Source organism: Bombus flavifrons, chromosome 14 (genome assembly GCF_040668555.2).
Source record: "Bombus flavifrons isolate JBK064 chromosome 14, iyBomFlav1_principal, whole genome shotgun sequence".
Classification (NCBI taxonomy): Eukaryota; Metazoa; Arthropoda; class Insecta; order Hymenoptera; family Apidae; genus Bombus; species Bombus flavifrons.
Window position 1 is genome coordinate 7,874,987 of NC_138455.1, and position 17,934 is coordinate 7,892,920.

The 17,934-nt window shown below is 37.3% G+C and overlaps 1 protein-coding gene across 1 annotated transcript in view; it reads right to left on the minus strand.

Moving 5' to 3' along the window:
- The window catches only part of LOC138186758 (uncharacterized), a 50,544-nt gene extending 32,811 nt beyond the window's left edge, over positions 1 to 17,733 (minus strand). Inside the window, exon 1 of the mRNA XM_069126903.1 lies at positions 15,994 to 17,733. Coding sequence (XP_068983004.1) covers positions 15,994 to 16,096 — 103 coding nt within the window. The 5' untranslated portion in view covers positions 16,097 to 17,733. The remainder of the gene's footprint in view (positions 1 to 15,993) is intronic.
- Positions 17,734 to 17,934: the final 201 nt, after the last annotated feature.

Below are 17,934 nucleotides of genomic sequence, written 5' to 3' on the forward strand. Positions count from 1 at the left end.
TACGATGAGGTTATTCCAGTCATGCCGAGTAATTTGGAAAATTTGGTTGTACAACTTTTGAACGATCTATATTTGAAAACAGATTATTTAACTTGTTAGCAGCGGCGTGATAAACGGTGAAATATGCCGTGTACATTGACAGCTTATTGGCCGGTTTCCTAGGAGGAAATAATTTCTACTCCTCGAGAAGAAAGAAGTTTGTTCACCTAGTATTAATATTCTCAGCCGTAATTATAATCCAGTAGCTTGTGTACATTATCTTATTTGCGGAAGTTACTTGTATATTTTATTGGTTCTTATATAATACCACCTCGCTGATTCAAATAACACAGTGATAGAGTTATTCGCATCATTTTCTCGTTTTTGATATTGTCTATTGCGGGATATACAGAACGCTGTATTTTCTCATTCTTACATTGCATTACAGACTAACGGTCTGTCGCGTGATATGCAAGTTTGATTATTCTATGCAAAGTTCGAGATTGAATTTTAATGTGGTGAAGCTTAGGCTTCGATTCAAATTCAAATAACTATGTATCGCGTTAAAATAATCTATTTTACGGTTTGTGTTCCAGTTCACCTCTACGAGAGCTGACCTTGGGACCATGCCTGAGTCGAAGAGTATCGATCAAACGAAAGAAAACGATATCACTACGAGTTTCTATATCACGATCTGTCGCCACGGTAACCGCAAACGTATGTACTCGAATATTCCCTAATCACCTTTGTGTCGTCGTTATTGCTATAAATCGGATAAATATGAGTAAACAGCTCGGATAGCGAGAAAAACAAGCAGTATTTTACAATCCTTGAAAGAATTATTCGTCTAACTAGTCAATCGATATTTAACTTTAAGAAACAGAAGTATTGAGGTTTTTTATAATAATGAAAATAGAACATCGTGTTATATGTAACAATGGACTGACTTACATCATTCTGATTTTCAATCTGTCATATAAATGAATCACGCGTCGACTATACTTAAAGCGTTCTTTCTTCTTGCATTCCAATACGATGCTAGGAAAAACAGTAAAATAAAATAAAATAAAATAGTGACGACAAGGAAAAATTGGTCCAAAGTGGTGTTCGAAGGTCGGAGAGGCAGTATCATCAGTGTCGAAAGAAATAGTGGAAGAAGCAGAGATAGGAAGACAACACGAGGCATCCATAAGCGACCACTGGGTCACAGCAATCGGTGCAACGTCCTGACCTGTCTCCGTCTTCTTTTTTCCACACTATACACACTCTTTTATCTAATATGTGTACACTTTTTTCCTCACGATCTTTGGTATCCCTTCCAATTCATCATCTCTACTCATTTCCCTCGAGGCAATCTAACTTCTCTTTCTCTTCTTAGAGTCTCATAGCTCTTCGTATCTTACTCATTGCCAGTTAAACTATTGTGTACATACTCACAGGCTCAAGAAAGTATTGGAACACTTGTTGATACATCTTTCATGAATGTATTATGTGTGTAATACGAAACGTTTTGAAATTTCATTAACACTGTTATGAAAGGTAACTATCATTATCACACTGGTAAAGCTTGAAACAAATCTGAAAATAATAATAGAAAATTAGCACAGAAAACGCTTGAACGTCTGTTATATTGATATAACTTTGTTAACTGTATTTGCTATATTAATATAAATTTATAATATTAATAAACCCCAGTTTATCTTTAACACTTATTATATGCTTAAAATGGCTATTAGTGTAGTATACTAATGTTTTACTAAATATAAGCTTGAAATACATAAATATCTTACAATTGCTATGTATATTTCATATTAGTTTCAAATTTGACCGATATAGTCATGACAGCTGCGTCTCATTACAGTACTAATAAAATATCAAAATGTTTTATACAACTCGTACGATATGGACATAAATGTTTTGTATGTTGAAGCTTCGATAAAGCATATTTTCTAAGCCACGATATAAGCATATTTTCGGTTCGTTTTAAATCTCTTAGCAGGCACGGAAGTTCCATGTTTGATCACTATTTACTATATACATAAAACGAATCAGTCGACGAACAGCTGACTCGTCCTCCGACTGCAGATGATTTTTCTATTGATCTTTAGCTGCCTACTGAGTTGGCACGCTCTTCGAGGTTGATTCCTTTGGAAATGGTCAACGCTAGATATGATCAACACACAACAATGTTATGTAGTATAGGTTGTGAGGGAATCGTGTCGTGTCAACGTTAGAATTTCTTCCTTTCTACCAATATTTCAAACCTTTTCTCATGCAAATACAGGTTTTAACACTCTTTTAAAACCGGAGAAACACGTGCTTGGATATTTTGAAGATATAGAAATTTCTCGTTATCCTACAAAGAAAATTATCGTAGTTGATTCTCCTACAAATATATTCCAATCACGAGTGTCTCGAATTTTTTGCGTTGGTTCCGGAATGAAATTGGAAACTTGTGAAAACTTTCTAACCTAAATTGTGCAATGGTTTTATACTGTCATTAGCTTCATTCATATTCATCATATTCATTAGCTTAATTGCGCTGTATTCATATCTCGACCAATTCAATTCAATTATCTATTTGAAATTGATCTTTCTTTGCTAACTTTTAACTTTATACTGATAAAAATTCCTCATGATGGAATGATCCAGACAATGTTAATGGTCCGAGTAATGCTCTCATTTTAACGCACCAAAAGTTTAATGTTCTATTAAAATTTCAAACAAAAACATTAGTAGGAAAACCCATAACAATTACTTTAATGTTTCTTCAAGCTCGAGAAGCTTGTTGGAGATAGCAAAATACAACTGGGTTAAAAATGACTCGAAGAATGAATTAGAATTAACGAGTAGTTAATATCTGTCAGTGACAATTTTGAGGAATTTCTAGCACGAAGATTCCCTTCTCTTACGTCAATTCCCTAATTCCCTGCCCTTCCTGTTAATCGGGTTTATCTGTGACGCACAAGCAGTCGGAAAGGAGAAAAAAGGGAGAGGGCCATTTCCTGTCCACGCATTATCCCCATCAGCTGAGAAGCCAAGCTAACGCACCCGAAAATTCCACATCGCTCGTCGCGCCTCGTCAGCTTGTCCGTTTCGTTCCCGTTATCGCGTCTGCTCTATCATTATTGAACCAACGCCCCACTATGCAAGATGTTTCCCATCTACATAGTTAACCCAATCGTGATGAAGTACAGTCAGGTCGGACAGAAGCCGCGACAGAGCTGGAATTCCTCGTGGAACTTGATTAACCGCGAATCTGATTAATCACGACGTGTCTTTCGATCCCTTCATCCTCAGTACGACGATTGATCCAGACGATTGGTGAGAAATTCCGGTGTAAAGTGGAATTTGACCCATAAAGAACCAATATTGCGTTGATAGGATTCGTTTTCAATTTTCTTTTGGACAATATTTACATTTTACATTTATATTTTATAATTTACAATTTATTTGATTTTTATGTCATAAATTCAAGGATCTGTGTAATATGTGTCTGTATTTGATACTATTTCTCCTCGCATCTAGACTTTTAAATTTTAGTTGAGAGAAATTATTATATAACTATTTCTAATGATCCTTGTATGGGTAAACAATATCAATAAACGATAAATAATGTCGCGTTTATATAACTTTTACGCATTATTTTGCTGCGTAGTCCTTAATGGATCAAAACCAGCCGGTCACAGAAATTAATGGACATTAGCCGCGCTATCGTGTGCAGGGGCCTGTCGTAGTACAGTCCACTTAACAATTTCGCGTTCTTTTCGAAGCAGAGAAGAAAGTTTTTCCTCCGAATTAGCGAGCTCAATGAAGCATTGGCTATTGGGTGAGAAAGTTTAGAACTGCGGTCGCCTTCGAAACGAAACTAGGGAAAGAAATTAATGGACATAGAGTTTGTTTGCTCGATGAACTACACTCAGCTTGCCGAAGCAGTTCTCGAGTTCTTTTCACCCTTTATACTACGAATTACGTTACTTTTAGTTCTCATTACTACTTTTCCTCTAAATGTTTTTGGACTTTTCAAATAATATGTATATCAGGTATAAATATATTTTAGAATTATTGCAGCATTGTTATGCAGTATTTATATTATATTTGGATGATCACATTTATTTTCTAAATTTATTTTCGTGGATAAAATATTTGAAAATTTGAGAAGAAGATATCTAAAGGGATATAATGGTGAAGGAAAAGAGAGAGGGTTAATCGTGTGACTATTAATATCATGATCGAAGGTAAAACATTGGCAGAAAATGCTAAACCGAGGGATTTCAACGAGATAGTTTTCTATTCAAACGCGTTGCTGCTTTCTCTTTCCGCCGGGGCCATCGTTCCACGCGACGCGAGCAAAGTCTTTATTTTCTCTTTCTCTCTCTCTCTGTCTCTTCTCTCCGCATTTTCTTGCTGCGGCGACAGACGCGCGAGGGCGTCTAATTACACCCACTTGAGACATTAATTAATTCGTGGACCGGAGAAACACGTGCGCCGGCAAAAAGTCATGCGGATGCCTCATGTCGTGGGGAAAAGTCGCAGAACGTGTATATTGGAAAAAGCTCGTCTGGATATTGCGGGAAAAAAATGACATCTGTCAGGCGAAAGTTACTTGATTAATCATGGGTGATCGGAACAGAAATTGTCCAAAAGCTTCGTTCTACTTTATAGAATTTCTTTCTCTTAACTATTAATAGATATTAAAATATACTTGGAATATGTACTTGCTTGTCCATTATACTGATATAGTTTTCTATAAGCATTATTTCTAAGACACAAAGCTGCGATAAAAGACTTGTGGCTAAGTATGTTGCTACCATACAAGTAAATATGATAGGATACATACAAGAACTTGTAAATTTATTCATTTATTAGTTGACCATTTTTAGAAACGTATATATCTTGAAGAAGCGTATACTTTATATAGAAAGAGCAATTTTAACAAACATACTCGGTGTATGAATTAGTATATTGGTATTCTCATTACTTTATAGACAGAGTATTATGTACATACTACCGTATAATTATTAGAATCCAACTTTTATGGTTTCAATTTCAATGGCTTGCCACTTCACGCAATTAGATTCTCATTTTCTACTTCCCAGTCATCAAATTCATTTCTCCATAAAAGTAATACGTTCTGCTTCCTTGTTCCTATTTCTTATTGTCGATTCAATTTTATGAAACGATCTTTCCCTGCCAATACTTTCTTATCTTTTCTTCTCCACTTCCTGATTTAATTTCCTATCCAGGACGTCGCGCACAGTTTTGACAATCTAACGAGTCTCGCGTGTGTCGTCTTACGGAATATTTTTACCTCATGCAAATCATTTTTTAGAAAGTCCCATAGCGTCCCGTCCGTTTCCAGGCAAAACTGATCGCAGTAAAATATGATATCCAAGCCGGTTGGAGTAAGAATCGCGGCTGGTGAAATTCAGCCATCCTACATAGTCGGTGTCAATGGAATTAACGAGCTTTCCGATTCTCGACTTCCCTCCTCGATACCATAGAAATTCTACAGCGTCATGAATATCCAGCGTTCTGATATTCATTCTACAATTATGCAATAGATAAGCAGACAGAAACATTTCTAGTATTTCGTATCGAATTCCTTCGACGATTTCAACCTAGTTAACACGTAATGGGAATCTGCAATTTTATCGAATACATTGGTAAATTGTGGAGAACGAGTTGCTCAATTCCTCTCTGTAACTTCATTCAGATACGATCGGATGATATCAACGCGGACGTGGATCCTCTTACACGATTGAATTAGTATTACATACTAATGAAATTACAAGCTGAAAGTTAGCACCATTAATAAATACAATAAATAAAAATTCCTGCATAATATTATTAAGTTTGGTTTTCTATCCAGAATTATTCAACGATTATCCACAATGAAAATAAAATTTAATAAATTCTATATTTTTTCGATAAAACCTACTATTCTCTAGCGTATAATTTCTTTTTATTATACAGTAAAATCAATCACACTGAATATTGAAATGCATTAAATGTTGGTTCTGTAGAAAATAATGCACATACATAAATAACAGTTTGAATCGATTACAAGAAGGCAAAAGTTTTTATAAGATTTCAACTTTATGTATTTTTGCATATAAGTTTCCTCGTCTCTAAATTTGCATGGAATTGCATGCCTTTCTCGACCAGCGATATAGTTTCAAACCTGTTGACGTAATTCATCGAATTCTATCAAAGTCATCGATGCAGTGGCGTAATTCCAAAATTATACAACAAAAAAAAAAAAAAAAAAAAGAAAAAAGGAAGAAGAAGAAAGAATGGTACAGGGAGCAAACTTCTTGGAACAGCTGGAATAGTGAAAGTGTACCAGACGAAGGCGCATCTTGCTTTGTGGCACGCGTTTCATCGAGAAAATAATAATTCGACTCGGAAGAGGCTACGCGATCCAGTCGGTGAACGCGCGCACGATCGCGGCGTGCGCCACGATCATAGATCCTGGATCACGTAGATCTAGCCGCACGACTCGCACCGAGACATTTTCACAACCGCTTTTCCCTCGCAGGACTGGTTGCGAATCCGGGCGGCCAGAACCCGGTTCTATGCGATACAACCTCGTAGAAATCCGGCTTAAAGGGGTCGACGGAACAACTCGCCGATACTATCGGAGAAAATCGTTCGCCGACAAAAAAATATCGACGTTCCATGTTCTAACAGAGCGATCATCTGAATTATATTTTTTAGATAAACGATAACGATGATGATTTCTCGATTGTTTCTTGAACGATTGCTGTTGTTGATTTTCATAATTCTCGTATTACGAAGTTTTTCATGATACGAGCTTCGTTTTATTTTCAATAACGTGGCAGTTTTAGTTTGGAGCGTATCCATATGTAATTCGAAACAGTTGTTTGTAGACGCTTTTGTCGAGACTCATCAACTACGCGAAGGGAACACGGTCCAACGAGGCGTACGTTGAACGTTGAATAATTCCGGATGCTTTATCATCCGAGGTTGTGATAAGAAGCACGGAACAACGAGATAATATACAGTTCTGCGTATAACCGCCGGCTCTTCATTGTGCTACTATTTCTGTTCGAGAGATCGCGTATACATATGTACGTAAGTAGTTCTTCTCCGCTTCAACGAGCTCTGCTTATGTAAAATCCATTTAGATTAGCCTTATCGCAAATAGTATACGGGTTTGTCGAACTGCTCGGTTTTGTGTACGTCGTTGCAAGTTCGATCAGTTTAATTTTTCTTCTTTTTTTAATTCATCGGGAAAACATTATTGAGCAACGAACTTGGAAGAAAATATTACAGCATAATGGAACAGATCTTTTTACTTATTCTTCAGAATATGCTGTAAAATATTTTTGAAATTATACTTTCCAGTCTTGTGACGTAGAAAAATTACAATTTTACTTTTCTAAGTTTTGCTTCTCTTCATTTGTGGAGAAAGAAATATTACGATTTTTATTCAACCACAAATCTTCAGAATAAAATTCTCAAAGTAGCGAGATTTTTTAAATTACTTCTTCTAGGTTTGCGAAAAATGTCCAATTCGGGAATATTCCTTTATTCGAAACATTTGTTCGTTCAAGGATTAATTGTTTCATATTCTTGCAATCATTTTACAGTTATTTTGTGAAAAATGTATTTTATCTATGCCTAGCAGAGGAATGTAGAGCAATTCGAGAACCCGAAAACGATCGATAATAAGGCTCACTCGAAAATGTTAAGTCGTGACCGAGCAAGTTCGGTGCAATCACGAACTCTGGAATTAGAAAGTGAATATTATTAAATCCTCTCGTCGGCTAATTGTGATATCGATGCGGCGAGAGATCGTCGTGAAATAAAAAAACGGTCACGTCCAGTTTTCACCGGAACGATTCCTCAGCTTCTCGACGCGATCCGTGATCGATTTATGATCGATAGATGGATGGCTACTAGTCGAACGGCATTTCTTCGGAGAAACGAATATTTTTTTCTTCGTTGGCGTGTTCTTTGCGCGAGAAATCACGGAAGACGTCAATTCTACGCTCCAAGACTCGTCGAGCCTCGATCGATTGCTTTACCGAGTGATCAACGATTATCGAAAATGATCACTTGCAAACCTCGCTAAGTCGAGTAACCGAAGGAGATCAACTTCGCCACGCCTGCTGTTTTAATTATTCTCTCGTAACTGGAGCGATCTTCCAATCTAACTGCTGTTTTAATATTAATGAAGCAACGAGTTTTGCAGTACTTTGCTCGAGAACGAATATATCAAAACAGAGGAAACATTGCAATACACTTTCATATTATATAGAATCATCCTTTCAATTTTTATGTACTGTGTTATATATTTTCAAACGAAAGAAATAAATTTTGCAATACGCTCTTACAAGTGTATAACCAGCCACAAACATTCAATGTTCATATTGTGTGACATATATCTTTATATATTAGCGTGATGAGTAGGCTACGAATTTTTATGCAAATTTATATTTTTATGAACACAGTTAGTGAAATAGGACTGAAATAAAACCCATAAATTAAAAAACATATATATTTTAAGATTTAGTAGGAAAATAAAATTTAAAAAAAATTGTAGAATTCAAGATTTTTCTTATGTTAGATGTATTTCTAAAACCAGGCATCGTTCTCCTTTCTTTAGGCAAGCTCGGAAGCAGATGAAAGTGAATTATTGAAATCGCCCACCATAGCGGCGCCCACGTTCCTCTGAAACACCTGTTTACCTACGAATAACACCGCAAGAGGAATCGTTCCACTTCCTCTGCCCCCGTTTTCCACGACTTTACAAACATTTTCAATCTGCGCCGCGCGTTTAAGCGCTGTTCACATGGTTTAATTTGAGTACCACCGCAGTTTCTACCGTTCGAGGAGAAAATTTTAAGCTATATCTATAACTATATTATACTATCTTATTTAAGCCTTGGCGTGTAAATATGAATTTTTATTTATGTGTTTTATATCATACTGTTTACCACATAATGCATTTCAATTGTTTTTCAAAAAATTGATGATAACTTTAACTTAGTATTTTCGAAGACTTCATAGAAATTTTTTAAAATTCTCTTTAGGCTATCTTTAGATTATCCATCGAAAGATCGCAACACACACGAACGACCCACGTTTGCAATCTAACGCCGCATTTTTTCGGTCATTTTCAACCAATTCTATTTTTCTAACGTTAACAAATATCTCAAGGTTGAACGCAATTTTTCGTTTGTCGAAATAAGAACAAGATTAAAATATAAAAATTCCAAGATCGCAGCCAGATTAAGAGTATAAAATGAAATATTACACAAGAGATAATTTTACTCTTCCTTCGGCGAATAAATCAGTCCAAGTTTAATCTCATTGTTTTCCTCGCGGGACGTGTGTTTGGATACGCACAATGAGGAGCGCTCTACGGACAGCGCAATGATATAGAGAACCTCGAATGGTAAATGGCACGACCGGGTCGACTATTTGAATCCCGAATACGTGTAAAAGAAGACGGTCGAGCATTTAGTGAAAGGCAGAACGCGCGTCTTTCGTGGCCGAGATTCGATTCGATCGACGAACCTAAGTCACGGTGTCGTTCCTCGCGATTTGCAGTCGATCCTCTTCGCATCGATCGTCGTGTCATTTGCACGATCACCTCCGTGTCCTTTTTATTTACACCCGCGTCCATTTGCAGTGGCTACAAAAGATGTTTACATACCATTCTGTTTGTTACTTAATTTAGGACTAAGTATGTTAAATTTCATATCATTAGTAATACTTTGATATGGAATGACAATGTGGTATTATGGCAATGAAATGTAGAACCGGATAAGAAAATGCTTCACTGAGAAATAAAGGTATATATGCAATTACTTTTGATGGTATTGTACGTCATGAATAAAATTTTATTAGGAAAATAGAGGAGCTCGTAACAAGAACAATCCTCGTTTTCCTGACTTTTTAGATAATGACGTACTCCAATTGTCAGAAGACTCGCAATATGCTGGAATTAATATTATCAAAAATTACCTATATTTTGTCTCACGATGAATGAAACATGTCGAATGAAAATTGACTGATTCTATAAAATCATTTATCAAGATTCCATAATTTCCTGGTTCAATTAAACACGTTTCTCGTAGCTTCATATACTTTTCTACTTCTGATAACTTTTATCAAACTTGTGTCGAGCTTTATCAGTATAATAGTCTAGTCTCATTACATTACTAATATTATTTAATTGTGTTTGGTAATATTCATAAAAGATTTCTAGAAAATATTGCAATATTTTCGTGAATTACTGCAAGAACGGATATACTCGTGGCAATTGTGTAATATGATGAATATACCAATAAAAAAATGGAAATGTATCGAACAAAAATGACAAGTTATGTTATGAATTTCAATTATTATATATCATGACGTTTGAATAGTAGAAAACGTACTACATCTTTCTTTTTGTTTGTCGTTAAAGGACTTCCCAATGGTTTCTTGTTCAATAAAGGTCCTCCATTTTCCTTCAACAAGAGAAGCTTAAGGAATTAATTCTCGTAAACGTATCAGCCGGGGCAAACTTCTCACAGGAGGATAGAATTGAGTTCATGAAAGGATTCGCGGACATTCGAAGAAACTCGACGAATGGGGATTAAACATTATCTTCGTGTATACATCTTAATCCCTGGTCGTAGCGGGTTTTCGTCAATGGCACTTGTGAACCGTGCTTAATTCGACGCTGTGACCTAAATTTCAATAGCGTGCGCAAGCTGGCGTCCTCGCGACGCAACGGGAATTACGATACAGTACATTCTACTCGCAAATACCAATTCTGACTTCCTTAAATGACATATTCGAGTCTTCCTTCAGACAAAGGATATTTAAGAAGACTCATTTGATATTATTCTCACTCTATTTGTATTGTATTATTAATCTAAAACTACTATTATACTATTAATCGAATTATCGACTATTTAACATCTCTATTTATCATGAATATGGTTTCAAATCTACACAATCCAACTTTAAAGAATAGCAGCCAGACGTACATAAAAAAGTGGGAATTTTGGTTGGTAAAATAATTCGCACGATCATAGATCCGTTCTTATGCGTCAGAAGTGAGGAAATTCGTAAGGCATTAAACATCTTCCCTGAACAGGAAGAAATTACATGAGTCACGAAGATGCACAATACGACAGTTGAATCTTACATAAATTTTTCGTTAAATAAATGCTACACTGGCGTAGTCAGAAGACAAACCAACAGAAATTCATCAGATTTATTAAGAACATAAATCTTCTCACAAAATTATAATATTATCCTAAAAAGGAAACATAAAAAGAAAACGTAATGACAGTCAAAAGTTCTTAAACGTTGTTATAAATGGTCCGAAACGATGAATAGAATTTGAAGATCGTGAAAATTATCAGATTCGAAGGAACAGCCTCTCGAATTCGAGATAGATAAGTAAAGTGTGATCGTGACTAAAAACACACTTAAGTTTTTTACATTTGCACATTTACATAACGTGTTGAAAGCCAAAAGTTACTTGACGGTCATATCATACGATGAAATTTTCAAAAAAATCCTTAAATTTATCAAACTCGAAGGAGAAGAGTTTCGTCTTTCGAATTCAAGGTCGATAAGAAATTGAACCATCATACCGAAGCATACACGTCCGAAAGGATCGCGAAATTCGAGGAGAAACGTCCCAGTCGTGTCTCTTGTCAACGTGGACGTTATCGTGGAGGCCGTGTCATTGAGTTGCAAATTTATTTCACCTCGACCATTGGTCGGATATTTCATGAGCGACAATTTATTTACGGCAAGGCAACAGCCACTTGTGTACAGCCTAAAAAATCCGGAGATCCTGTTTCCCGGCTCGCACACGCGGACCTCGAAGTGTGAAACGTGTGTCACCATTTGCGGACACTCGTGCGAGTTCCGTGGGGTTCTTTAAGGGGACCCATTGGCTATTTACAAGAACTGCAAAGCCCCTCTGCACCACAAAGAACGCTCCTTTATGTCAGGACTCGCGTTTCGCGAAAAATCCTTCGAGGGGAACCGAAGAGAGGAACTGAAGATGCTTCGAAAAATGAAATGCAAGGGATTCAAACTCCCCTTCTGCAACATCTATACACGGTTCGTTCGAACCTGGTCGGCTCGAAAATTCATCGAGAATTTGGAAAATTAGCGTAACGTAATGCCCTAACATCTCGCATTCGCGTATAAAGAAACTTTCCCTTCGATTAACTCCGTTTCTGCACGATTAAGTGCCGAATTTGTTGTATCGGCCGTGTCCGGGGAAAAGAAGACGCTGCCGGGAAAAGTATTCTTTGTGAAAGTAAAAAATCGAAACCACTATCTTTTTGTAACGGTAATGCTACAAAAGTTATTGGGATATACGGGATGCTTCGAAGAGTTGCAGCCAAAGTTGAGGACCATGTGGTACTCGTCAGAAGCAAAAGTCTTGATAAATATGTCTCCATATGTCATTGGTTTTATAAAACATTTCCGAGATGAGCCTGTAATATCATAAGAGAAGAATCTTTTTATTGCGTGAATAATGTTTTTTGCACTGCAGACAGCCGATCATAAATTCGTTCACTGCCATATGTCAACGATTAAGAGATACAATATTGAAGGGTAATTTTCTAAATTGTGGAACATGGGAAGCAGGTCGAATTTTTAGATTTCAGTTGGGAAAGAGTTCTACAAAGAACTGACGATAATCCCAACGCAAGTTGTCAAAGGATAACATTCCAAGAAGGAACTGTTAGCCACATCATTGCGTAGAAAATTGTGCATGACCAGCTGATGTTTCTTTATCATATGCTATTCGTAAATAAATAATTCGTTGATGAAGATGTCAAATAATTATAATGATATGTGGACCCACGTTTATTAAAAGATTTTTACTTCTTTTGATGAGTATTATATGGTCCTGAAGTTTGAGATTTGCCTCCATTGGAAGCTAATATTACACATTTATTATAAATTCGTTTCTATGAACAGTGCTATTTGACACCTTTCATTTTGAAAAGTCAGAACACAGTTTGTAAATAGAACAAGTAAGGAGTTAAAAATTGGAGAAGTTTCCGTTAGAAGAGAAAGGGTGTTTGATAATTGATCGTACAGGGGGAGGAAGACAGGTAGAAATTCAGTGTGGCGGCGTCAAAACCAGTACGGATACGTTGATAGACTCACCTGCTTTCCTTTTACTGTTTCTTGACCTGCCGTAAACGATGGAATTTAGGTACTCCACTTGTCAGTCACAATTAGCCACACGGCGCAACAAGCTTTCGCGCGATCCTCCCACTTTTATCTCAACCCTGAACCTACGCGATATTCAACGAAGAACTTTCCAGGTATTCTTACCGATTTTTCCAAGTGATATCTTTTAGAACTCGGGATATCGTTCATTAAGCCACATATCGTGATTGATATTTGAAATCCAATGATATAGATTAGATAAAACGTTACAAAACAGATACTACATTATTTGTCATCTACCTATAAACAAGATTAACTGGAAATCGTTGCGAAAAGTGGAATTATGACTAGCAACTGCAATTTCATTCGTAATGCGTGTTATACACGTACATGTATTGATAGAATTAAAATGATACGACGAAAAGAATAAAATAAAATTCAACATAAATTTCGTCCGAAGCATCTGCTCTAAACTTTCAGATGCCTAACTACTGAAATAACTATATTCGGATCCTACTCGTCATAAGCCACCTACCATATGTTACTAAGACAGATCAGAAACTTGGTGTGCCGCAAAATGAAATTCAGCCGTATTTTTGCACGGAATGTACTTAAAAACGAAGGAAATCCGTTTAGGAGACGAAGAGTTTCCAGAATTTTGTTCGACCTCGATCGATCCACGGTGATTAAAGGTTCGTATAAATTCTGTCATCGAAGCCGGTGAAATTTCCTCGGGTGTCGTCAACCCTGACATTAAATCATGGACGGTGTCAGGGCTACGATCCCTCGGATCGTAGAGCTCGTATGTGGAGAAAAAGGAACGAGAAGCTTCTCGTAGTGGAAGCCAACGCTAGACAGCCAGTTTTCATGTTCCCCAGAGTGGATAACCGCGTAAAAGTATCCCGTTACCACGGTAGCCCAGATACCGGATTACGGAGCACGAATTGTCAATCGAATCGTGAGAGGTTGCGAGTTTCCGTTGCGGAAAAAGCCGACCATACTAGTCGCCCGGGGGACCGCAAGAATTTCGTGATACGCTTTTTTTTATTATGCTAAGACAAGTGAAGGAATGGCGGCGCTTGGTGAACGGCTCGTGTTCTTCCGTTATATTCAGTGCGATATTTCTATGTTACATATTTGCAAAAGATTCGTGGAGTATTAATTCTTTTGACGTGGGTTGAAATCTTTCTTCTCCAGTTACGGCATTTTCGTGATATTTGAAATGATTTCGCGAATATTAATCCTTTTAACGTTAGTTGGAATTTTTCTACTCTCTTCGTGACGTTTCTACGTTATTTGAAAAGAATTTCTAAATGTTAATCTTTCCAATGTCGATTAAAATGTTTCTTCTTTAGACATGACGTTGCTATGTTATTTGAAAAGAATTCCTGAATATTAATTGCAATATTAAACGTAAAGAAGTGGTGAACATTAATATTATTCCTTTTGACGTTGATCGAGATCTTCTTACTTTCATCGTGGTGTTTCTACGTTGTTTGAAAATTCGCAAATATTAACACTTCAATATTAGTTGAAATTTTTCTACTTCTACGTCACGACGTTTCTATGTTACGTAAAAAGACTTCCCGAATGTTAACTATTTTGATATCGTTATCTATCTTTCTTCTTTTTCCATGTTTCCTCGTTATTTGAAAAAAATTCGCGATTGTTAATCATTTTAGTTTCGATTGAAATCTTTTTCTTTTCGTCACGACTTTTATATATTGTTTCGATAACATTCATGAATATTAACCCATCTATTGTTGATTACAATCTTTTTTCTTTTATAATGACGTTCCTACGTTATTTGGGAAATATTCATGAATATTAACCCTTTTATTGTTGATTAAGATCTTTCTACTTTCGTCACGGTGTTTCCACGTTATTTTGAAAAGATTCATGAATATTAATCTTTTTATTGTTGATTAAAATCTTCCTTCACTGAATTGGATTCACTTGGAATCGTTTGAAGATCCGAATGCGACAATTCATATCATTCAGCTGATTTGTTACAGACATTAAAAATGGCATATCATATTTTGCACGATATTAAATATATTTATGTAACTGATTATGTAACGGATTACACGTAACAAATTATTGACGATAGGAAAATAATAAACCAAGCATTTGATAATCACAAGATACATAAACAATATTATCTGTAAATACAAGAGTTTCTAGTACAAGATAAGCAATTTTTCAAAATCAATATATAGATTCAGAGCGTTAAAACGGCTAATAAACGTATTTCACCGTTATCGCATGATAAATCGTCAGAATATCACGCTAAATCATTCCCGCAAGCTATTAATCAGCGAGATACGTAAAACACTGGGTTTCTTTCGATACGAGGTTTATCCAGAAAATCGATAGATCCGATGAGCGAAATCCGCGTGTTTCAGGGAACGGTTGAACATTCACTTTCATTCGAAACAGCGCCTCGAGTTATGGCCCGATAAGATGAATGTTGTAACAACACGGCCCAATGAATCATAACATCGATAATATAATGAGGATCGAGCATAGAAGGCCGGTGGTGAATGGTGAGTTTACGTTTCCGCGCATCCAATCGACTGGTAAACAACTACTTCCAGCCCAACTAACGCCATTAGAGTCACATTCAAACCAATTTAAACTCAACCGAACACGCTTGCCTCGTATCTCCAATAATTAAATTCCACGCGAAATCTTCAACCTAGAGGAGTTCAACGATCCCTAAAAACGTTTATTCTCAAGGCGAAACTCGTTTATCACGCAGGACTTCCTTGATATTATTAATTAAACACAGTCGAGACTAGATAAGATACAAAGCAGATCCGTTACGAAGAAACTAACCTCTGATTTTCGTTTCCTGTGGGTCCAACGGTGGAAAACGTGGGTGGTTCTGCTGTCCCGGTTTCTTCAACAAGACACCCACGACCTGCGGTGCCATCATCATCTTGACGAATCCTCTGTTTCTTTCTCCCCTTTCGATCAGTTTCGTCCAGTCATTGTCCACGATATTTTCGATCTTCGTTTCACTATTAACTCGTATATCCAAGATAAAAAAAAAAGGAACAACACCAACTTCCTTTTTCTCAAACGAACCAAAATAAAAAAAGAGGAAAAGCAATTGGAAGGCCCCAAAAAAAGATTCTTGTTATTTGCTGATCACTTTTTTCACTGGATACTCGACCGAGGATTTAATGCTAGGTCTGACTGGATCTGAAATTAAAGCGGACGGGGCCAACGTACGAGGCGCACACCGGGAGAGCAGCTGCCGATTCCGTTCAGTTTAGACCGTCTGTCGTTTTATTGGCCAAGGCGACGTGTCACTTTAGCGAGGAACGAGGCGCCAGACTCCTTTTCCACTCTCTTTCGGCCTTATCACTCTATCTAGTTTCTCGCGGCGCACGCGAAGCTTCACCTTATCGCGTGACCAAACGCTACAACGCACTGCACGATCGATTCAGCCTCTTTTTGATTCTATTCTCTCGTTTCATGTGAGCTCGCTACGCACTCTTTCCCTTTCATTCAAACTCCTGTTCGATTGATAACGTCCCACTCTCTCGACCTTTTGTCTCTCGCGATCGTATCACCTGTTGACACACGCGGTCAGCAGCTTTCGCCTCAACGGAGCCTCCACGTTCGACGACAATGGCCGACCGTAATACACAGCCTGCAATTATTGCAGCCAGATAACGCTTATCAAGCCGGCGCGTTCGCCTTCGAAACCGAGTTAACAAGTATCGCCGGTCAACTCCCTCGGTCTGCTGGTTTCTCAACTCCGAAAACTGTACTCTAATTGCGTGATGGAGCCTTCAGTTTTAAGGTCAACTCTTTCGGCCAGCAGATTTTTCAATAACAGAAACGTTGATTGTGATTTAATTTCAGAATCCTCAATTTTAAGATAAACGACTCGCCTTTGGTTCGCCGACTTTTTAAACGCTTTAATTTAAATCTAATTTTAAAACCTTCGATTTTAAAGGTCTACAACTTTGGTTCACCGTCTCCTTGATAACAGAAGCTTCAATTCAAATATAATTTTACAATCTCCGATTTTAGTTCGGGTCAATTGCTAACTTTTTAATTCCACAGATCTTAATTATAGCTTAAATACAAACTTCGGTTTAATTACAAAATCTTCACAGTTTCAGTACAGTCGAACGCAGAAACCTTGGACTCAACTGGCACCGAAATTTTAGTAATATGTACGCGTATACTGTAGTATAATAATTCCTTGTTGCGACGATATTTCGTAGAACAGTCTTCGTTTCACAACACTAGGGTTTTCGCTTGACAACCAGTTACGTACGTTTCCATCGAATCGAGGCTAGTTTCAACGACACTCGCGATTTCCATCACAGTCGCAATGTTCTGTACGTAGTTGCAAAAACGGAGGAATATATGGTCTGATTAATCCGATTTTCTCGCCGAGTTTCCCCCCCAACCCCCCGGCGTTGTCAACGATCGTTCACGAGCCAGGAGGCTGTTTAATTAACGCGTCGATGAGGAAAACACGGACACATTTGGTCGCAATAGCAACGTAAAAACGATCGTTGTTGATCCAGCATGGCGCGCGCACGACCAACGACTAAATAGACGGCCGAGTGCATCGAGCTCGACTGCCTCGTGTTCCCCTTCCATCGCCATCGTTGGTTTCTCTTTCTCCCCCTTTCAGAACCAACCCTCTGTCGTTCTTCGTTCTGTTTACACGCATCCCTCGAGGATAGGAGTGGCACGCTAATTTTTTAACTTTCCTCTTTCTCTCATGCGATAATACGATAACACGTATGA